Source organism: Pseudophryne corroboree, chromosome 3 (genome assembly GCF_028390025.1).
Source record: "Pseudophryne corroboree isolate aPseCor3 chromosome 3, aPseCor3.hap2, whole genome shotgun sequence".
Taxonomy (NCBI): domain Eukaryota; kingdom Metazoa; phylum Chordata; class Amphibia; order Anura; family Myobatrachidae; genus Pseudophryne; species Pseudophryne corroboree.
Window position 1 is genome coordinate 520,827,189 of NC_086446.1, and position 24,451 is coordinate 520,851,639.

Below are 24,451 nucleotides of genomic sequence, written 5' to 3' on the forward strand. Positions count from 1 at the left end.
ATATGTGTAAGTGCTAAGGTGAATTTATTGCACAAAAGAATCTACCTATGTCTGTCCCTATGTCACAGAGACCTTCAGAGTCTCACAATGCTCACTATCCAAAATAATAAACACTGATATCGACACGGAGTTTGACTCTAGTGTCGACTACGATAATGCAAAGTTACAGCCAAAATGGCTGAAAGGTATTCAATATATGATTATTGTAATAAAAGATGATTTGCATATCACTGATGACTCATTTGTCCCTGACACAAGGGTACACATGTTAAGGAGAAGAAAGCTGAGGTAAATTTCCCTCCTCTCATGAGGAAAAAGAGCTGGAATCTCCAGACAAGAAACTGCAGCTTCCCACAAGGAATTCTCAGGCAGTATCCTTTCCCCACTAGGGCCAGGATGTGATGGGAATCTTCCCCTAGGGTGTCACGTTTGCCCAGACGGTAGCACTAGCTGTTCTCAGGGATCCTGCAGATAGCGTGCACATTCTAGTACACTACTCAGACCGGCGATTGTGTCGGCATGGGTTTATAGCGCTGTGGCAACGTGGACAGGTACCTTATCAGCAGAGATTGAGACCCTAGTATGCATATAGATATATATATATATATATATATATATATATATATATATATATATATATAGATATATATATATTGAAGATGCTGTCTTAAGAGATAGATAGATATATATATATATATATAAAACATGCCCAAAGAGACATGAGTATACTGGGTCCTAGAGTCAAAGCTATGTCGATTTCTGCTTGACATGTCCTGTAGAATATGCAATGGACAGATGATGCCGACTTAAGAGGCATATGGAAGGCTGAGGATTGTGTGGAGAAGGGTTCTCGGACCTGGTCTCCGCAGCTTTAGCTGGTAAATTCTAATATTTTAGAGCAAGGGAAAAATAAATTTTTTTACCATAAATGGTAAAAAAAACAACAGGCGCTGTAACCGAGCTGGTTTTCTAAGCCGCTGTTGGAAACGGGATGATAGTCGTTCACCCCAATGGCATAAATATGGACAGAACAAGAAATACCAACTGCGCTAACATATGAATAGTATTTTTATATTAATTAAAATCAATATCACAAATACACATGTACATAAACAAACTGAATAATATAATCCGGCACTAGATAGTGCCAAAAACACAATATTAAAACGGAGCCTTAGTAAGCCACTCTCTGACAGTGATTGTTCACTTGGGGCAGTCTTTGTGCAAAAATAGCCGATATGACAACAACGTCCTGTGTATCACTTGCAGGAATCCTCAGGAGTGCCCAGGTCAGAGGGGGGCCACACCTCTGACCTGGGCACTCCTGAGGATTCCTGCAAGTGATACACAGGACGTTGTTTACCATCCGGAGATTCCAGTCCCTCCGGTGTGGACATTAATAAAGGGAGAACCACCATCATCATTGCGTGGGATAGAGAGATTGCTCCAGAACCCCGCTAGGTGGGATACCCGGCTGAATCACCACCAGGGACCTGGTAATTATCCTCCTTCACCTGGATACCTGTTTTTTCACGTCAACACATGCGTTGCAGGACTTGTTATCATCCTCCAACAATCAGTTGTCATATCGGCTATTTTTGCACAAAGACTGCCCCAAGTGAACAATCACTGTCAGACAGTGGCTTACTAAGGCTCAGTTTTAATATTGTGTTTTTGGCACTATCTAGTGCCGGATTATATTATTCAGTTTGTTTATGTACATGTGTATTTGTGATATTGATTTTAATTAATATAAAAATACTATTCATATGTTAGCGCAGTTGGTATTTCTTGTTCTGTCCAAATTCTAATATTTTGCCTTATATTCCTGCACAGCCTAGGAAAGCACGACATTATCAAATGCAGCCTTTCGAATAAAGAAACAAGAAAGTCAGAGGTGCGTCCTTTCTTGCCAGAGGCGGCGGCAGAGGAAAGAAGCTGCACAACACAGCTAGTTCCCAGGAACAGAAGTCCTCCCCGGCCTCTACAAAAATCCACCGCATGTCGCTGGGGCTCCACAGGCGGAGCTAGGCCCGGTGGGGGCACGCCTTCGTAAGTTCAGCCACAAGTGGGTTCACTCCCTGTTAGATCCCTGGGCAATAGATATTGTGTCTCAGGGATATAAGCTGGACTTTGAGAAGATGCCCCCTCACCGACGGCCCTGCCGGCTTCCCCCCACGAGAGGGAAACAGTGTTAACTGCAATTCACAAATTGTATCTTCAACAGGCGGTGGTCAAGGTTCCCCTCCTTCAACAAGGAGGGGGTTATTATTCGACCATGTGTAGTCCCGTAACCTGACGGTTCGGTCGGACCCATATTGAATTTAAAATCCCTGAACATATACCTGAAAAGGTTCAAGTTCAAGTTGGAATCGCTAAGAGCGGTTATTGCAAGCCTGAAAGGTGACTCGGGACATAAAGGATGCATACCTTCATGTCCCCATTTATCCACCTTATCAGGCGTACCTCAGAATTACGGTACGGGATTGTCATTACCAATTTCAGAGGTTGCCGTTTGGTCTCTCCACGGCCTTGAGAATGTTCACCAAGGTAATGGCGGAAATGATGGTGCTCCTGCGGAAGCAAGGTGTCACTATTATCACGTACTTGGACGATCTCCTCATAAAAGCGAGATCAAGAGAGCAGTTGCTGAACAGCGTATCACTTTCTCTGGAAGTGTAACGGGCAACACGGCTGGATTCTATATATTCCAAAGTCGCAGTTGGTTCTTACAACTCATCTGCCTCTCCTAGGCATGGTCCTAGATACAGACCAGATAGAGAGAGCTCAGGAGCTCGGGACACTGGTCAGGAATCTATTAAAACCAAAACAGGGGTCAGTGCATCACTGGAGGGTGGCCTCATACGAGGCCATTCCCTTCGGCAGGTTCCATACGAGGACTTTCCAATGGGACTTACTGGACAAGTGGTCCGGATCACATCTTCAGATGCATCGGTTAATCACCCTATCCCCCAGGGCCAGGGTGTCTCTCCTGTGGTGGCGGCAGAGTGCTCACCTTCTCGAAGGTCGCAGATTCGGCATTCAGGACTGGGTCCTGGTGACCACGGATGCAAGCCTCCGAGGGTGGGGGGCAGTCACACAGGGAAGAAATTTCCAGGGGCTGTGGTCAAGTCAGGTGACTTGTCTTCACATCAACTAAGGGCCATATACAACGCCCAAAATCAAGCGGAGATCCTGCTTCGCGACCAACCGGTTCTGATCCGGTCAGACCGCAGTGGCTCATGTAAACCGCCAAGGCGGCACAAGGAGCAGGGTGGCGATGGTAGAAGCCACCAGAATTCTTCGCTGGGCGGAGAATCACGTAAGCGCACTGTCAGCAGTGTTCATTCCGGGAGTGGACAACTGGGAAGCGGACTTCCTCAGCAGGCACGACCTCCACCCGGGAGAGTGGGGACTTCATCAGGAAGTCTTCACGCAGATTGCAAATTGGTGGGAACTGCCACAGGTGGACATGATGGTGTCCCGTCTCAACAAAAAGCTAAAAAGATATTACGCCAGGTCAAGGGACCCTCAGGCGATAGCTGTGGACACACTAGTAACACCGTGGGTGTTCCAGTCGGTCTATGTTTTTCCTCCTCTTCCTCTCATACCAAAGGTGCTGAGAATTGTAAGAAAAAGAGGAGTGAGAACAATATTCATTGCTCCGGACTGGCCAAGAAGGACTTGGTACCCGGAACTGCAAGAAATGCTCACAGAGGACCCATGGCCTCTGCCTCTCAGACAGGACCTGTTACAACAGGGGCCCTGTCTGTTCCAAGACTTATCGCGGCTGTGTTTAACGGCATGGCGGTTGAACGCCGGATCCTAGCGTAAAAAAGGCATTCCGGATGCCGTTATTCCTACGCTGATAAAAGCTAGGAAGGACGTGACAGCGAAGCATTATCACCGTATATGGCGAAAATATGTTGCTTGCTGTGAGGCCAGGAGGGCCCCTACAGAGGAATTCCAGCTGGGTCGATTCCTGCACTTCCTACAGTCAGGAGTGACTATGAGCCTAAAATTAGGGTCCATAAAGGTCCAGATTTCGGCCCTATCCATTTTCTTTCAAAAAGAACTGGCTTCACTGCCTGAGGTTCAGACGTTTGTTAAGGGAGTACTGCATATTCAGCCCCCTTTTGTGCCACCAGTGGTGCCTTGGGATCTTAACCTGGTGTTGAGTTTTCTGAAATCCCACGGGTTTGAGCCACTGAAGACCGTGGAGCTCAAGTATCTCACGTGGAAAGTGGTCATGCTGTTGGCCTTAGCCTCGGCTAGGCGTGTGTCAGAATTGGCGGCTTTGTCAGGTAAAAGCCCCTACCTGGTTTTCCATATGGACAGGGCAGAATTGCGGACTCGTCCAAAATTCCTGCAAAAGGTGGTATCATCTTTTCATTTGAACCAACCTATTGTGGTGCCTGCGGCTACTCGTGACTTGGAGGACTCCAAGTGGCTGGACGTAGTCCGGGCTTTGAAGATTTATGTATCCAGAACGGCTGGAGTCAGGAAAACTGATTCGCTGTTTATCCTGTGTGCATCCAACAAGCTGGGTGCTCCGGCTTCAAAGCAAACTATTGCTAGCTGGATCTGTAACACGATTCAGCAGGATCATTATGCGGCTGGGTTGCCGCATCCAAAATCAGTAAAAGCCCATTCCACAAGGAAGGTGGGTTCTTCTTGGGCGGCTGCCCGAGGGGTCTCGGCATTACAGCTTTACCGAGCTGCTACTTGGTCGGGTTCAAACACATTTGCAAAATTCTACAAGTTTGATACCCTGGCTGAGGAGGACCTTTGTGTTTGCCCATGCGGTGCTGCAGAGTCATCCGCACCCTCCCGCCCGTTTGGGAGCTTTGGTATAATCCCTATGGTCCTTACGGAGTCCCCAGCATCCACTAGGACGTCAGAGAAAATAAGAATTTACTCACCGGTAATTCTATTTCTCGTAGTCCGTAGTGGATGCTGGGCGCCCGTCCCAAGTGCGGACTTTCTGCAATACATGTATATAGTTATTGCTTAATAAAGGGTTATTGTTACGTGGCATCCTTTTGAGTGATGCTCAGTTGTTGTTCATACTGTCAACTGGGTAAGGTTATCACAAGTTGTACGGTGTGATTGGTGTGGCTGGTATGAGTCTTACCCTGGATTCCAAATCCTTTTCTTGTAATGTCAGCTCTTCCGGGCACAGTTTCCTTAACTGAGGTCTGGAGGTGGGGCATAGAGGGAGGAGCCAGTGCACACCAGATAGTACCTAATCTTTCTTTAGAGTGCCCAGTCTCCTGCGGAGCCCGTCTATTCCCCATGGTCCTTACGGAGTCCCCAGCATCCACTACGGACTACGAGAAATAGAATTACCGGTGAGTAAATTCTTATTTTTCTCTTAGTCCGTAGAGGATGCTGGGGTCCACATTAGTACCATGGTGTATAGATGGGTACCTTGGGAGAGGTCAAAGTATCCAACTTGTAGAACTTAGCAAACGTGTTTGATCCTGACCAAGTAGCCGCTCGGCAAAGTTGTAAAACCGAAACACCACGGGCAGTTGCCCAGAAATAACCCACTTTACGGGTAGAGTGGGCCTTAACAGATATTGTACACGGCAAGCCTGCCATAGAATAAGCATGCTGGATAGTACACCTGATCCAGTGAGAAATCGTCTGCTTAGAAGCAGGCCACCCAACCTTGTTGGGATCATAAAGGACAAACAGAGCGTCTGACTTTCTGTGACGAGAAGTTCTCTTCACATAAATCTTCAAAGCCCTTACAACATCCAAGGATTTTGAAGTAATTGAGGAGTCAGTAGCCAATGGCACCACAATAGGTTGGTTGATATGAAAAGCCGACACAGCCTTCGGAAGAAATTGCTGACGCGTCCTGAGCTCAGCTCTATCTTGATGTAAAATCAAGTAGGGGCTCTTGCAGAACAATGCCCCCAATTCCGACACATGCCTAGCAGATGCTAATGCCAATAGTGTGACCGCCTTCAGCGAACTTGACATCAACCTCCTGTAAAGGTTCAAACCAATCCGACTGCAGGAACTGCAGCATCACATTAAGATCCAAAGGTGCCGTAGGAGGTACAAAGGGAGGCTGGATGTGCAGAACCCCTTTAAAGAAAGTCTGAACCTCAGGGAGGACAGCCAATTGTTTCTGGAAGAAAATGGACAAGGCCAAAATCTGGACTTTTATGGAGCCCAACCTCAGGCCCACATCCATACCTGCTTGAAGGAAGAGGAGAAACCGCCCAAGTTGAAACTCCACCGTAGGAAACTTCTTGGATTCACACCAAGACACATACTTTTTCCAAATTCGATGGTAATGTTTAGACGTTACTCCTTTCCTAGCCTGTATCAGGGTAGGAATAACCTTGTTCGGAATGCCCTTCCGAGCTAAGATCTGGCATTCAACCTCCATGCCGTCAAACGTAGCCGTGGTAAGTCTTATTAAGTGAACAGCCCCTGTTGCAGAAGGTCCTCTCGAAGAGGAAGAGGTCTCGGATCTTCCAACAGTAACTCCAGAAGATCCGCGAACCAAGCCTGTCTTAACCAGTCCGGAGCAATGAGGATCGCCTGAACTCTTGTTCTTTTATTAATCTGAGAGTCCTTGGGATGAGTGGAAGTGGAGGGAACACATACACTAACTTGAACACCCACAGAGTTACCAGGGCGTCCACCGCCACTGCCTGTTGGTCCCTCGACCTGGAACTGTACCTTCGAAGCTTCTTGTTGAGGCGGGAGGCCATCATGTCTATTTGAGGTACACCCCACAGACTTGTCACCTCTGCAAACACCTCTGGGTGGAGGCCCCACTCTCCTGGATGGAGATCATGTCTGCTGAGGAAGTCCACTTCCCAGTTGTCCACTCCCGGAATGAAGAATGTGGACAGCGCCACCGTGTGCTTTTCTGCCCAGAGGATGATTCTTGTTACCTCTGACATTGCAGCTCGGCTCTTCGTTCCGCCTTGTCAGTTTATGTAGGCCACTGTCGTTACATTGTCCGACTGAACCTGAATGGCCTGATCTTTCAGAAGATGTGCCGCTTGCAGAAGACCATTGTACACAGCCCTTAGTTCCAGAATGTTTATCGGAAAGATGGATTCCAGACTTGACCATCTTCCTTGGAAGTTTTCCCTTTGGGTGACTGCTCCCCAACCTCTGAGACTTGCATCCGTGGTTAGGAGGATTCAATTCTGAATCCCGAACCTGCGACCCTCTAGGTGAGAAGTTTGCAGCCACCAGAGGAGCGATATTCTGGCTTTTGGTGACAGACGTATCCTCTGGTGTATGTGAAGATGAGATCCCGACCATTTGTCCAGGAGATCCAGTTGGAAAGACCGTGCATGAAATATTCCATACTGTAGAGCCTCGTAGGAGGCAACCATCTTTCCCAGAAGGCGAATGCACTGATGAACCGATACCCGGGCAGGCTTCAGGACATCCTGGACCATTGCTTGTATCACCAACACTTTCTCATCCAGCAGAAACACCCTCTATACTTCCGTGTCGATGATCATCCCCAGGAAGGACAGTCTCCTTGTCGGCTCAAAATGTGACTTCGGAAGATTCAGGATCCACCCGTGATCCTGGAGTAGTTGAGTTGAGAAAGCAATGCTCTGTAACAGCTTCTCCCTGGAAGATGCTTTTATCAGCAGATCATCGAGATAAGGAATAATGTTCACCCGCTGCTTGTGGAGTAGCATCATCTCCACTATGACCTTGGTGAACACCCTCGGTGCCATGGAGAGGCCAAACGGCAGTGCCTGGAACTGATCGTGACAGTCCAGCAGTGCAAATCTGAGATAAGCCTGGTGAGGCGGCCAGATCGGAATGTGAAGGTACGCATCCTTGATATCCAGGGATACTAGAAATTCCCCCTCCTCCAGACCTGAAATCACCGCTCTCAGAGACTCCATCTTGAATTTGAATTCCCTCAAATAAGGGTTCAATGACTTTAGAATAAATATTGGCCTGACCGAACCGTCCACTTTCGGTACCACAAACAGGTTTGAGTAATAACCCTTGATTGTTAAGTGAGGTGGAACTGGAACAATAACATTTGACCTTAGCAATTTTTGTATGGCTTCCTGTAGGATAGCACTTTCTGTCAGCAAAGCTGGTAAGCCTGATTTGAAGAATCTGTGAGATGGTAGTTCTTGAAACTCCAGTCTGTACCCCTGGGTAAACAATATCTTGTACCCAGGGGTCTAGGCCTGATGACGCCCAGACATGACTGAAATTTCTTAATCTTGCTCCCACCTGCGCGATCTCCAGACTGTGAAGTCCACCGTCATGCCAAGGATTTTGAGGAAGCAGAACCGGGTTTCTGTTCCTGTGAACCTGCTAATGCAGGTTTTCTGGATTTCTCCCGACCTCCTCTAAAGAAAGTGGAAGGGGGTTTGGACTTTTTAGCTTTCGCGTTCCGAAAGGACTGCATGGTAGACGCAGGATAAAATTTCCTAGCAGGTGGTGCTGCTGAGGGAAGGAATGTTGACTTACCCGCAGTTGCCGTGGAGATCCACGCATCTAACGTTTCCCCAAATAGAGCCTGACCTGTGAAGGGTAGGTTCTCCACACTCTTCTTGGATTCCGCATCCGCAGACCATTGGCGCAGCAAGAGTCCCCTGCATGCCGAGAAAGCCATGGAAGAAACCCTCGCATTGAGATAGCCAAGGTCCTTCATGGCCTCCACCATGAAACCTGCAGAGTCTTGTATGTGACGTAAGAACAATTCAATGCCACTTCTATCCATAGAATCTAATTCCTCTGGTAATGTGCCTGACCACTTTACTATGGCTTTACAAATCCACGCACAAGCAATAGTAGGCCTTAAAGCTACGCCAGTAGCTGTGTATAATGATTGAGTGTAGTCTCAATCTTACGGTCAGCCGACTCTTTTAAAGCGGTGGACCCTGGGACAGGTAAACAATCCTAGGCAATCTAGACACAGAAGCGTCTACTACAGGCGGGATTTCCCACTTTTTCCTGTCCTCCTTAGGGAAAGGAAAAGCAATGAGAACCCTTTTTGGTATCTGTAATTTTTTCTCCAGGTTGTCCCAGGATTTTTCAAATAATGCATTTAATTCCTTAGACGCAGGGAATGTAATTGAGGATTTCTTAGTATCAGTAAAGTAAGTCTCCTCTGTAGGCTCAGGTACCTTATCAGTAATGTGTAAATTGTCCCTAATAGCCTAAATCATGAGTTGCACCCCCTTAGCAAGGGATGCATCTTCCCCCTGTATATCCTTATAACCGTCCCCTGTATCAGAGTCGGTATCCGTGTCAACATGCATTATCTGGGCAAGGGCACACTTCTTAGGGTAATTAATTGGGGTCTTTGAAGAGGTAGTGGGAGCTGAATACGACAAAACCTCAACAGACTTTTTCAAAACCTGTGTTTCAGTCTTATTTTGAGCTATCCGAGATGAAATCTGGGATATCATTCCCCTAATAGAATCCACCCATGGGGGTTAGGATTCAGAAGGCTGAGACAGTATATTACAGTCCTGAGTACAAGGAATAGACTCTTCAGGCGAAGAAACACTCTGCAGCACAGGATACAGAGTTCTTAGACATGTTTATGTGAGCTATACAAACATACACACACACACAAAAATGCAGACACAGTATCCCCCAGAGTACCTTCAGAGAGAGACAGAGTATAATGAGCCAGCCACACAGTGCCCCAGTAGGCAGTTTATACAGTAAACAGCCGGCGCTTCCTGAATAACCTTAATAGATTAAACAGTTAAAATCTCCCTCCCCCCTTGTCTATAACACCCTGGTACCACAGAGGTATGCTGGAGTTATGTGGAGGGCAGCGCTCCGTCAGCGTCTCTTCAGTGTGATCTGCAGGGAGAAAATGGCACTGGTGAGTGCTGGATCCGCTCTGAGGAAGAAGCTCCGCCCCCTGTAATGGCGCGTCTTCCCGCATTTAGAGATTATACTGGCCTGAGGTCATTTCTGCAGCAAACAGTGGGTTAGACCTTGTAAGCTATACATGACCAGTATAGGGTATTGCGCTGGCCCGGGGCGCCCCTCACAGCGCCGCACTACAAGTACCGCTGAGCCCTCCAGAGCGCAGACTGTCAGAGCTGCGCTCCTACCCTTGTGCCGCCATTTCCCGCCGGTGACCCGCTTACCGGGGCACCGGCGTCATACTCACCACTCCATCTTCTGGCTCTGTTAGAGGGTGGCGGACATGCTGTGGGAGTGAGCGATCGCTTCGTGGGCTTGCGAACAGCACCCTCAGGATCTCAGTGTCCTGTCAGCGGAGATAGAGAACCATTAACTTCTAGGGTTGGTTCCTACCCCCCCCCCCCCCCCCCCTTAAGTCCCACAAAGCAGGGAGGTTGTTGCCAGCAACCTCCCTGGACCTAACTCTTTTAAAAAATAATAAAACTAGAAAAACTCCTAGGAGCTCCCCTAGCTGTGACCGGCTCCACCCGGCACATTTTCTAAACTGAGTCTGGTAGGAGGGGCATAGAGGGAAGAGCCAGCCCACACTATTAAACTCTTAAGGCCCATACAAATGGTGAGATTCGGGCTATGCCCGATTCTCACTATGCGACAGGGGCCAGGTCGGCACATAGTCCGTATCGCAAGCACATAATGAGTCTGCTTGCGATACTGACTATGTGCGATTTTGGCTAAGTATCAATTTTGACTATCTCTTCTATAGAGATAGTCAAAATAGACTGTGTTGGCAAGTCAATCTAGGCTTGCGATGCCTACCGCGCGGGACCGTGCATCGGCATCGAATCGGGATCGCAAGGTGACTTTCACCTTGCGATCTGCACTAACTTTTGTTACGATTTTGACTACATAGTCAAAATCGTAAGAAAAAATCTCACCGTGTGTATACACCATTAAAGTGCCCATGGCTCCCAAGGGACCAGTCTATACCCCCATGGTACTAATGTGGACCCCAGCATCCTCTAGGACGTAAGAGAAACATACTTTCTGTGTTCACATGGCTTTTCTCCCACATACCTCAAACATAATGGTTGGCTAAATGGTGTCTGTCTAAATTGGCCCTAATATGAGTGTATCTGTGGTAGGCAAGTTAGATGTTCTGAATTTTCTCTGAGTTTACAGCACTTTGGAACATGTCTGTGCTATACACAAATATTAACAAATAATAACTTTCTTGTGGACATAAGAAAATTTATTCTAGCCTTAACTAAAACTTAAAAACGGAAAACATATGAATGAAAAACTATAATAAAGACAATAGTCTTAATGAAAAATATAATAAAAAGATAATAGCTTTAGAATCACCTCTGCTTCGCCATCTCCCGCTCTCTATGGCTCACTTCTTCCTTCTCACGCTCCAGGTTCTGACGCAGCTCTTCTGCTTGGCGCACATATCGTAACGCTGCTCGTTCATCAGACTGCAGAAGCTCAGCTTCATGTAGAGCCTTTAACTTGCGGATCTCCTGTTTGTGCTTGGAAATAAGTCTCTGAATTTCAGGCTCCAGACCTGTGAGAAATTATATACTGCGTATTTATAAATAAATTATATACTGCATTATTACATTATGTATAACATTTCTAATATAGAGTCTAATGTTCAAACATGATTACTTATATAGGAGTTACAACTACAAACATTATGAAATGTTTAAACCGGACAAGTTTTATACATATTTATTTTGAACACTCATATATTTTAATTATAATTTTATATACTGTATATATTTTTTTAAACAAAATAGAGAGATAAAACACAAATTATGTGAGACACCATTATCTGTCTTAAGGTGCGTACACATTGGCAGATATATCGGCCGTTCAACTGAACGGCCGATATATTGCTGGTCCGTTGGCCAGCACGTACCAATGATATGTCTGTGACCACTGTCGTTCACAGACATACTGTATCATTGGTACGTGCTGGCCAATGGGGGGGAGCAGGCGGTGGGGATAAGGGGGCATTCGCCTTGGGAGCAGGATTTGAGGGGGCACCGAGAAGTTACAGAGGAACAGGTTTTATTTTTATTTTTTTTACAGGCAGTGCTGTGCTGCTCCAGTGAGACAGCAGATGGCTCCCGGGCAGCGTCTCTGACCCACCTGTCTGGCTCCGACGTTGTGAGGGTGAGCTCCAGTACCTGGGATCTCTCCTATGCGGTCTACTGTCTTAAACTTTCTCCTTTGCCATGCAGTGCTGCGACTAGCGCGCGGTGCACCGTACAAGCTATAAAAGCGAGTTGTTGGTGCTGTGTTTTTCAGCAGGCTATGATTCTGGCTGCCTGCCCAGCACCAACCGATAACAAGCTGTCAGCTACACACCATTGAGAGGACACAATGTACCAGGCTTTTGCTTGTTAACAGGTGCAGCCACTGATCTTACAGAAATCAAAGGTTCACTTTGCTAGCTACAGTGCAAACTAAGAGCCTGGACAACCTCCAACCCTCACCGAGTTTCACTACAGCAGCTTTGTGAGTTTAAACACAGACTTTATTATCGTCACTGTGCTTCCAGTTAGCAGTATCAACCTCCGCTTTGCCTCCCAGATGGGGGGATTTGGTGTAGCTTGTAGCTTATATGTAGTGTAGTGATGTAGTGTACCATATAGGGTATGTAGCGTAGTAACGTATTATAGTAGATAGGGGCATGTACTGCACTGATGTGGTGTAGCATATAAGGGGATGTAGTGTAGCATATAGGGTATGCAGTGCAGTGTATAGGGGCATGTAGTGTAGTGATGTACTTCAGTGTGCAGGGGATGTAGTGCAGTGTATATGTAGGTGCATGTAGTGTAGTGATGTAGTTCAGCGTGTAGGGGATGTAGTGTAGTGTAGTGAAGTAGTGCAGTGGATAGGGGAATGTAGTGCAGTGATGAAGTGTTATGATATAGTGGAATGTATGGGGACACAGGGGGGCATGTAGTGGAACACGCTGCTGGGGGGGGGGGGGGTATGTGACACTTAGGGCAATATTGTCCAATAGTATCCTCCTTTTTTCAGTTTTATTGATAATCTGATTATTTTAGTCTGACGGGTTTTGTTTGTTTTCGTTATTTTATTTATTTCTTTTTTTGTAGGGGGGTGGTGTCCAAATTACTACCTTGCCCAGGGTGACAAAAATCCTAGTTTCGGCCCTGCACACCCCACCCAAATCTAATGCTCTCTGCAAGTTACATCTGCCCCACCTGCAATGCAGCATGGTTTTGCCTAATTGCTACTCTTTTGGTTTGCTAACAACTCTGAATAGCCCCCAGAGTTTGGGAAACTCTGGTTCACAGTACAGAAACAATACTGTCAGGAAAGACAATGTACAAATTAAATAAAAATAAAATAAAAAAGGGCCCGTGCAATGATGAGAAAGAGGCCAGTAAGTGGTGCAGTACAGAGGAGATAGCAGATACTTGACAGAAATTAGAGAGGGATCAATAAGGTGCTGTGATGTTTTGTCGTACGTCAATGTTTATTAAAAAAAAAAAATTCTCAGTTTGCAAAAAAGGGACTATTTGCCTGTAGATATAAACAGTCAATCTGACAGGTACACAAGAAGCCCAAGGCAAATAGTGGATTATGAATGGTATGGTGGGAGGGGCTGGGAATTTCAACTTGTGCTTTGTCATTTATTTTTATATCAGTACAGTGTACACTACAAATACCACCAACTGCAAGTTATTTGTAAGTAACAGGAAACAAGTCGGCTAATTTGTAACAGAAAATAAGACTGCTGTGTGTGTTGTGTGTGCAGCAAGAAGTTTATAAATTGTACAACATTGTTAGAAATGTTATGAAATAATATTAATAAGGAGGAAAAGGTCACAAATATACTCTCATGAAAATGATCATACATGAAGCAATAAATTCTCATAAGTAAATTATACTTTTTATTAGTTATTATACAAGATGGGATACTCTCAGCGTGGGTGCCAACTTGCCGCTCACACGCCGCTGCAGGTCCGGGACTCGGATGAGTGGGCCTGCATGGGTGAGCAGCTCGATTTGCTGGAGGGCCACATGTAGATCTATTAAAACAGGGTATATCAAACTACTACACTTGTCAGTTCTCACATATAAGCCTTGGGTCCTTGGCTCGCCTCCCAGAACCTTTGTAATGCGCCCAACATGGTTGTCTCACCTGGTACGCTCGTGGATGGGATGATAAATAACATGGATCTGCCGGTCATGTTCGGATAAGACTTATTCCACCCATGGTATCCCTACGTAGTGCGCCAAGATGGCTGCATCGCCTGCTACCTTTCATGGGTGACATATTTAACCCCTGGAATTTATTACCCACAATGTCTGCACCAACCCTACACTGTGCTCTCTAGGTTTTGTGGTTTTAATTACAGTATTTCTGTGTTGTTCTCTACTTGCTGTAATACAAACTCTTTTGTACTATTTTTGTACTATTTTAAGCCTGCAAAGCGGCTTTGAGTCCTCCTGGAGAAAAGCGCTATATAAACAAAATAATTATTATTAGTAATAATAATTCTATGAAGTAAACCCTAAAGAAATCCCTGATAAATTGCCTGTTTTCGGTGCTGCGAGCCTGTTAACACATAGGTCCGGTAACTTATCCATGATTCTATGGGCAGAATTCAATTAATTATCTAAAGTGATGGGTATTATTTTTATTGCACTGTTTCCAGACAGCCTGGGTTTAACCACGTAAAATGGTTAAACCCACCTAAAGTGCTGGGCAAGAGGCGAAAAGTGTATAAATCCCCATGGGGGGAATTCAGTTAGCCCCATTGATTTAACTGTAGTGAAAAGGGTGGCAGCTTCGGGCTTTAATGTCCGGGGCTATTAAATTTTCCCACCCGTTAAATTAATCTGTTCAGACGTTAACACATAGAATCTGGGACAAGTTCCCGGATCTGTGCGGTAACAATGTTGCTGCACCCAGAAACAGGCTATTTATCTGGGATTATTTTTTCGGGTCGAGCGAAGCAAGCCATGCGAGGGGACGCAGTACAGTAATTGGGCTTGTCTGTGACATAAAAGTGACAAAACACCCAAAACAACAAAAGACTAAATTGTGTCTACCTTTTAGGTGTTAACCATTTCCATGTCGACCTTTTGACCCTGTCGATCTAATGCATATCTACCATTAGTAGTAGACCTATTGACTATAGACCTTTTAGTGTGGATTTAATAATCCACACCTGCAAACTTCATACCTTGGATCCTAAATTATTAAGGGAGTCCCCCACTCCTAATTGAGACTTAGGAAAAGAACCAGCAGTATTGAGGGTTTTTTCATGCTTTTACAACTTTTGCCTCATTTTCTATTCACGTCAAACTATTACAGAGCAAAGCGAGCCCATGAGGGGATGTAATTCATCAAACTTGGGTAAAAAAAAATGTTTAAAAGTACCAAAAAATTTTTTTTTTTTTGTGTCGACCTTTTGACTGTCAACCCTATGGTGCAGACCTAATGACTGCCTATCCTTATAATTTCTAACTTCTGTACCACACCCCTCTTCTTCTAGGGACCAGGTTACAGACTGTGCACTTGAATCATACATTATACTGTACAAATGTTAATGTATACTGCACAGCACACCTGGAAATTACAGGGTCTAAATTCCCTATGGTGTATTCTCTACAGTGCATTGCTGTCTTTAATCTGGTACATTACCATGACGCACTAGCAGTGTTCCATAATATATCTATCTATCAAGGGGCCCAGACCATGCACTCTCTAGTGGTTAGCCAAGCCTTTGTGGCAGCTAGCCACTATAGAGACTGGGCGCACCCCTAAACATAGGCTCCTACCACTGCATTTACCTGGTGGGCCATTCATGCCCCAGTCCAACACTGTACTCAAGGAGACAGTTCCTTGCAGAAATCCTGCCAGGATGATTTACACCAACTGTAGGAATATGGTACCATAATGTCATGTAGCATTTAGGCAAATATATTTATACAAATTCAGAATGGATCGCAAGTTTAGAGATTGTGCAATGTTGCCAATTATCAAAAGATTGCACATGTGCCGAGTACGCAATGTGCATGCATCAGTGCTGCATTACGATTGCAGTGCATTTGTAATCTTAAAGTGATGCGATCGCACATTAATTGACAGGAAGTGAGCGTTTATGGGTGGTAACATGGCGTTTTGTGGAAGTGGTGGCAAAAATGCAGGCGTGTCATGGCTGTTTGGCGGGCGGGTCTCTGATGTCATCGGCGGTCACTTACAAGCAACAGCATGTGCAGATTTGTGGATGCTCTGACTTGGCGCAGATTGATTTTACCCCTCGATGTTCCGGAATTTGCTCATGGATTGTGATGCATACGCAAAACTGCAGTGGCCATTTTTTCTATGTCTGGGCGGCAACTACCTGTGTGATTCTTTGCAATTAAGTTTGTAAAAAGCTGCACTTTCAGTAGCAATAGCGATCCATAATTAGGCCCAGAATTAGCCAGTGGTTAAAAATTAATAACAATTTATTATAGTTACACACTTATACATCACTTTAAAAATATATAAAAACAGACAGCACCAAGAGATACAATTACATGTAACAATCAAGGATATATTTGTAGCAATCAAGAACGAGTAATGTTTAAATTATTTCAGCCATGTGTCACTTGGGATTTTAGATTATATTAATTTATTGTGGTAAAATTAAATGTTCTTTACAATCTAGTATTATTTACATAGATTTGTAGTGATCATATGAGCCAGTGGTTTGATTTATTTTAATATTTTGAAAACTGTTTAGCTACATGTGCTAACAACATCTAATCGACAGCGCTACCTCAGGATTTACAACAGGTGTGTGAAATCCAATATATACAATAAAAGGGGTGGTCTTCAGTATGCCGGCTGTGGGGATCCCGGAGTACAGTATACCGGCGCCGGAATCCCGACAGCCGGCATACCGTCACTTATTCTCCCTCGTGGGGGTCCACGACCCCCCTGGAGGGAGAATAAAATAGCGTGGCGTGCGTAGCGAGCCACCGTGCCTGCAGCGTGGCGAGCGCAGCAAGCCCGCAAGGGGCTCATTTGCGCTTGACACACTGTCGGTAAGCCGGCGGTCGGGCTCCCGGCGCCGGTATGCTGGTCGCCGGGAGCCCGACCGCCCGCATACCATACTACACCCCAATAAAAGGTCTTCTTTGAGCAACAGGAGTATTACCTATCGAGAAAGTCACAGAAAGTGATGAAATGCGTCTAGAACTCCCTGTTTAACCGAAGAGCACTGGGGAACTTGTTCCAAGTAACCTGTCTCCACACTATCACAGTCGCTGATCCCGTATATTGGCACCGCCAACTGAAGCTAGCCGCCGCTAGCATACAGCCGCATCCATCTAATCGGAGGACAGCTGCCACTAAGATCCAGCCGCATCTACCCAAGGATGCTCGGGAGAGACCTCCTTCTCCTCTCACCTTCAAACAGGTCCCATATTGCACGGACAGAGTGAGTAGCGGTACCTGGCATCAGTCTTCTATCATACGGCACATTACAGTACTTTATAAGGGATCGCCTGTGAGCTAAGTAAAAACTAAAAGCATACATATATTATATACTGTGTGTATATATATATATATATATATATAATAAGAATTTACTTACCGATAATTCTATTTCTCGTAGTCCGTAGTGGATGCTAGGGACTCCGTAAGGACCATGGGGGATAGCGGCTCCGCAGGAGACAGGGCACAAAAGTAAAATCTTTAGGATCAGGTGGTGTGCACTGGCTCCTCCCCCTATGACCCTCCTCCAAGCCTCAGTTAGGATACTGTGCCCGGACGAGCGTACACAATAAGGAAGGATTTTGAATCCCGGGTAAGACTCATACCAGCCACACCAATCACACTGTACAACCTGTGATCTGAACCCAGTTAACAGCATGATAACAGCGGAGCCTCTGAAAAGATGGCTCACAACAATAATAACCCGATTTTTGTAACAATAACTATGTACAAGTATTGCAGACAATCCGCACTTGGGATGGGCGCCCAGCATCCACTACGGACTACGAGAAATAGAATTATCGGTAAGTAAATTCTTATTTTCTCTGACGTCCTAAGTGGATGCTGGGGACTCCGTAAGGACCATGGGGATTATACCAAAGCTCCCAAATGGGCGGGAGAGTGCGGATGACTCTGCAGCACCGAATGAGAGAACTCCAGGTCCTCCTCAGCCAGGGTATCAAATTTGTAGAATTTTGCAAACGTGTTTGCCCCTGACCAAGTAGCAGCTCGGCAAAGTTGTAAAGCCGAGACCCCTCGGGCAGCCGCCCAAGATGAGCCCACCTTCCTTGTGGAATGGGCATTTACATATTTTGGCTGTGGCAGGCCTGCCACAGAATATGCAAGCTGAATTGTACTACACATCCAACTAGCAATCGTCTGCTTAGAAGCAAGAGCACCCAGTTTGTTGGGTGCATACAGGATAACCGCAAGTCAGTTTTCCTGACTCCAGCCGTCCTGGAAACCTATATTTTCAGGGCCCTGACAACATCTAGCAACTTGGAGTCCTCCAAGTCCCTAGTAGCCGCAGGTACCACAATAAGCTGGTTCAGGTGAAACGCTGACACCACCTTAGGGAGAAACTGGGGACGAGTCCGCAGCTCTGCCCTGTCCGAATGGACAATCAGATATGGGCTTTTGTGAGACAAAGCCGCCAATTCTGACACTCGCCTGGCCGAGGCCAGGGCCAACAGCATGGTCACTTTCCATGTGAGATATTTCAAATCCACAGATTTGAGCGGTTTAAACCAATGTGATTTGAGGAATCCCAGAACTACGTTGAGATCCCACAGTGCCACTGGAGGCACAAAAGGGGGTTGTATATGCAGTACTCCCTTGACAAACTTCTGGACTTCAGGAACCGAAGCCAATTCTTTCTGGAAGAAAATCGACAGGGCCGAAATTTGAACCTTAATGGACCCCAATTTGAGGCCCATAGACACTCCTGTTTGTAGGAAATGCAGGAATCGACCGAGTTGAAATTCCTCCGTGGGGGCCTTCCTGGCCTCACACCATGCAACATATTTTCGCCAAATGCAGTGATAATGTTGTGCGGTCACCTCCTTCCTGGCTCTGACCAGGGTAGGGATGACCTCTTCCGGAATGCCTTTTTCCCTTAGGATCCGGCGTTCAACCGCCATGCCGTCAAACGCAGCCGCGGTAAGTCTTGGAACAGACATGATCCTTGCTGAAGCAAGTCCCTTCTTAGTATCTCTTGAAGTTCCGGGTACCAAGTCCTTCTTGGCCAATCCGGAGCCACGAGTATAGTTCTTACTCCTCTCCATCTTATAATTCTCAGTACCTTGGGTATGAGAGGCAGAGGAGGGAACACATACACCGACTGGTACACCCACGGTGTTACCAGAGCGTCCCAGCTATTGCCTGAGGGTCTCTTGACCTGGCGCAATACTAGTCCAGTTTTTTGTTCAGACGGGACGCCATCATGTCCACCTTTGGTCTTTCCCAACGGTTCACAATCATGTGGAAGACTTCCAGATGAAGTCCCCACTCTCCCGGGTGGAGGTCGTGCCTGCTGAGGAAGACTGCTTCCCAGTTGTCCACTCCCGGAATGAACACCGCTGACAGTGTTATCACATGATTTTTCGCCCAGCGAAGAATCCTTGCTGCCATTGCCCTCCTGCTTCTTGTGCCGCCCTGTCTGTTTACGTGGGCGACTGCCGTGATGTTGTCCGACTGGATCAGCACCGGTTGACTTTGAAGCAGAGGTCTTCCTAGGCTCAGAGCATTGTAAATTGCCCTTAGCTCCAGTATATTTATGTGGAGAGAAGTCTCCAGACTTGACCACACTCCTTGGAAATTTCTTCCCTGTGTGACTGCTCCCCAGCCTCTCAGGCTGGCATCCGTGGTCACCAGGACCCAGTCCTGAATGCCGAATCTGCTGCCCTCTAGTAGATGAGCACTCTGCAGCCACCACAGAAGAGACACCCTTGTCCTTGGAGACAGGATTATCCGCTGATGCATCTGAAGATGCGATCCGGACCATTCGTCCAGCAGATCCCACTGAAAAATTCTTGCGTGAAATCTGCCGAATGGAATCGCTTCGTAAGAAGCCACCATTTTTCGCAGGACTCTTGTGCATTGATGCACTGACACTTGGCCTGGTTTTAGGAGGTTTCTGACTAGCTCGGATAACTCCCTGGCTTTCTCCTCCGGGAGAAACACCTTTTCCTGGACTGTGTCCAGAATCATCCCTAGGAACAGCAGACGTGTCGTCGGAATCAGCTGCGATTTTGGAATATTTAGAATCCACCCGTGCTGTCGTAGAACTACTTGAGATAGTGCTACTCCGACCTCCAACTGTTCTCTGGACCTTGCCCTTATCAGGAGATCGTCCAAGTAAGGGATAATTAAGACGCCTTTTCTTTGAAGAAGAATCATCATTTCGGCCATTACCTTGGTAAAGACCCGGGGTGCCGTGGACAATCCAAACGGCAGCGTCTGAAACTGATAGTGACAGTTCTGTACCACGAACCTGAGGTACCCTTGGTGAGAAGGGCAAATTGGGACATGGAGGTAAGCATCCTTGATGTCCAGGGACACCATATAGTCCCCTTCTTCCTGGTTCGCTATCACTGCTCTGAGTGACTCCATCTTGATTTGAACCTTTGTATGTAAGTGTTCAAAGATTTCAGATTTAGAATAGGTCTCACCGAGCCGTCTGGCTTCAGTACCACAAATAGTGTGGAATAATACCCCTTTCCTTGTTGTAGGAGGGGTACTTTGATTATCACCTGCTGGGAATACAGCTTGTGAATTGTTTCCAATACTGCCTCCCTGTCGGAGGGAGACGTTGGTAAAGCAGACTTCAGGAACCTGCGAGGGGGAGACGTCTCGAATTTCCAATCTGTACCCCTGGGATACTACTTGTAGGATCCAGGGGTCCACTTGCGAGTGAGCCCACTGCGCGCTGAAACTCTTGAGACGACCCCCCACCGCACCTGAGTCCGCTTGTACGGCCCCAGCGTCATGCTGAGGACTTGGCAGAAGCGGTGGAGGGCTTCTGTTCCTGGGAAGGGGCTGCCTGCTGCAGTCTTCTTCCCTTTCCTCTACCCCTGGGCAGATATGACTGGCCTTTTGCCCGCTTGCCCTTATGGGGACGAAAGGACTGAGGCTGAAAAGACGGTGTCTTTTTCTGCTGAGATGTGACTTGGGGTAAAAAAAGGTGGATTTTCCAGCTGTTGCCGTGGCCACCAGGTCCGATGGACCGACCCCAAATAACTCCTCCCCTTTATACGGCAATACTTCCATGTGCCGTTTGGAATCTGCATCACCTGACCACTGTCGTGTCCATAAACATCTTCTGGCAGACATGGACATCGCACTTACTCTTGATGCCAGAGTGCAAATATCCCTCTGTGCATCTCGCATATATAGAAATGCATCCTTTAAATGCTCTATAGTCAATAAAATACTGTCCCTGTCAAGGGTATCAATATTTTCAGTCAGGGAATCCGACCAAGCCACCCCAGCGCTGCACATCCAGGCTGAGGCGATCGCTGGTCGCAGTATAACACCAGTATGTGTGTATATACTTTTTAGGATATTTTCCAGCCTCCTATCAGCTGGCTCCTTGAGGGCGGCCGTATCTGGAGACGGTAACGCCACTTGTTTTGATAAGCGTGTGAGCGCCTTATCCACCCTAGGGGGTGTTTCCCAACGCGCCCTAACTTCTGGCGGGAAAGGGTATAACGCCAATAATTTTCTATCGGGGGAAACCCACGCATCATCACACACTTCATTTAATTTATCTGATTCAGGAAAAACTACAGGTAGTTTTTTCACACCCCACATAATACCCTTTTTTGTGGTACTTGTAGTATCAGAAATATGTAACACCTCCTTCATTGCCCTTAACATGTAACGTGTGGCCCTAATGGAAAATACGTTTGTTTCTTCACCGTCGACACTGGAGTCAGTGTCCGTGTCTGTGTCGACCGACTGAGGTAAATGGGCGTTTTAAAGCCCCTGACGGTGTTTGAGACGCCTGGACAGGTACTAATTGGTTTGCCGGCCGTCTCATGTCGTCAACCGACCTTGCAGCGTGTTGACATTATCACGTAATTCCCTAAATAAGCCATCCATTCCGGTGTCGACTCCCTAGAGAGTGACATCACCATTACAGGCAATTGCTCCGCCTCCTCACCAACATCGTCCTCATACATGTCGACACACACGTACCGACACACAGCACACACACAGGGAATGCTCTGATAGAGGACAGGACCCCACTAGCCCTTTGGGGAGACAGAGGGAGAGTTTGCCAGCACACACCAAAACGCTATAATTATACAGGGACAACCTTATATAAGTGTTTTCCCTTATAGCATCTTAATATATTATAATATCGCCACATAAAATGCCCCCCCCCTCTCTGTTTTAACCCTGTTTCTGTAGTGCAGTGCAGGGGAGAGCCTTCCTAGCAGCGGAGCTGTGTAGGAAAATGGCGCTGTGTGCTGAGGAGAATAGGCCCCGCCCCCTTTTCGGCGGGCTTCTTCTCCCGTTTTTCTGACAACCTGGCAGGGGTTAAATACATCCATATAGCCCCAGAGGCTATATGTGATGTATTTTTAGCCAGCATAGGTACTTTCATTGCTGCCCAGGGCGCCCCCCCCAGCGCCCTGCACCCTCAGTGACCGTTGGTGTGAAGTGTGCTGAGAGCAATGGCGCACAGCTGCCGTGCTGTGCGCTACCTTAAGAAGACTGGGAAGTCTTCAGCCGCCGATTTCTGGACCTCTTCTCTCTTCAGCATCTGCAAGGGGGTCGGCGGCGCGGCTCCGGTGACCCATCCAGGCTGTACCTGTGATCGTCCCTCTGGAGCTAGTGTCCAGTAGCCTAAGAAGCCAATCCATCCTGCACGCAGGTGAGTTCACTTCTTCTCCCCTAAGTCCCTCGTTGCAGTGAGCCTGTTGCCAGCAGGACTCACTGAAAATAAAAAACCTAACAAAACTTTTACTCTAAGCAGCTCTTTAGGAGAGCCACCTAGATTACACCCTTCTCGGCCGGGCACAAAAACCTAACTGAGGCTTGGAGGAGGGTCATAGGGGGAGGAGCCAGTGCACACCACCTGATCCTAAAGCTTTTACTTTTGTGCCCTGTCTCCTGCGGAGCCGCTATCCCCCATGGTCCTTACGGAGTCCCCAGCATCCACTTAGGACGTCAGAGAAATATATATATATATATATATATATATACACACACACACACATATATATATATATATATATATATATGAAAAAGACAGGCACTCCACTTTCCCAGACTCAACTGCCGCAGGTGCTCAGCTCCAGAAATGACGTAGAGAACAAGGTGAGAGGCACTCCGCGGTCTTGTATAAATAAACAAGCAGATACCACAAGTGGCAAAGCGACGTTTCGGATTTTACTCCTTTTTCAAGCAACAAAACATACAACAAGACATTCACAGTGTTCTTACCTAAATACCCTCTAGAGCAGTCACTCCACACGTGCGTCTCCCGTTCCTGGATCTGGGCCGCCCGCACTTCCGGTGAACGTCACTTCCGGCCGGCGTCTCCGCAAGCGTTGACGTGACGTCACACAGCGTCCTCCCATTCTCCGGCGGTATGTAGCTTAGCAACCAGCACCAAAACATAATGGGGCATGTTGCCGCCTACCTTTTCCGGAAAGCGTTGTCCGCTGCTTGTCGGGGCGTTGACATGGTAACCAGATTAATCAAGAAGTGGGATGTACTGTAGGGAGTGGACAAATACATATAAGTGTTATATAAAAAAACATATAATAGCAGCACAAAACGAAATCACAACACGAGGATCAGACTGAATAAACATATATATATAATCTAACTAATAACTAGGTCTTTAGAGCTATTTAATATACTTAGATTGATATGAAGATGACAATTATTGCTGAATGGTATAATGATTTACAGGAAAGAACTAAATGTTAAATGTTCATTGAGGCCACTAGGTTTAACTGTGTCCAGTTTAAATATCCACTGTGCTTCAAGGCATAACAATCGTTTCCCTCTATCTCCACCACGGAGATCATCCGGAACGTGATCAATGATCACATATCTTAGTGTAGATAAGTTATGTTTTTCTTGAGCAAAGTGTCTTGCTACCGGTTGGTCATTATCTTTTCCAGAAATGGCGGCCCTGATGGCAGAACGGTGCTGGGCAATTCTCTCTCTGAATGTTCTAATCGTCTTGCCTATGTAGTAAAGGCCGCAAGGGCACTTTATTACATAGATAACATAGGTGCTGAGGCATGTAAGAGGATGATGAATTAGAAATTTACGTCCATTGTGTGGATGTGTAATATATTTGGAAGCAATCATAAAACTACACGTTGTACATCCCACACATCTGTAGCAACCATTGGATCTTGTTTGTACATTAGGGGTGGTTTTTTTCGATATATCAGTGCGTACTAGCCAATCGCGGATGTTGCGGCCTCTTTTATAGCATGACATGATGTTCGTATGTTTCAGCACTTTCAGTTCCTTATCTTGTTGAAT

At 46.5% G+C, this 24,451-nt stretch overlaps 1 protein-coding gene across 5 annotated transcripts in view; it reads right to left on the reverse strand.

Moving 5' to 3' along the window:
* Nucleotides 1-24,451, reverse strand: part of CEP131 (centrosomal protein 131) — a 377,073-nt gene that overhangs the window by 175,652 nt on the left and 176,970 nt on the right. For all 5 annotated transcript variants that reach the window (XM_063961104.1, XM_063961102.1, XM_063961103.1 and 2 more), the window contains one exon: nucleotides 11,269-11,470. In XM_063961104.1, coding sequence (XP_063817174.1) covers nucleotides 11,269-11,470 — 202 coding nt within the window. The remainder of the gene's footprint in view (nucleotides 1-11,268; nucleotides 11,471-24,451) is intronic.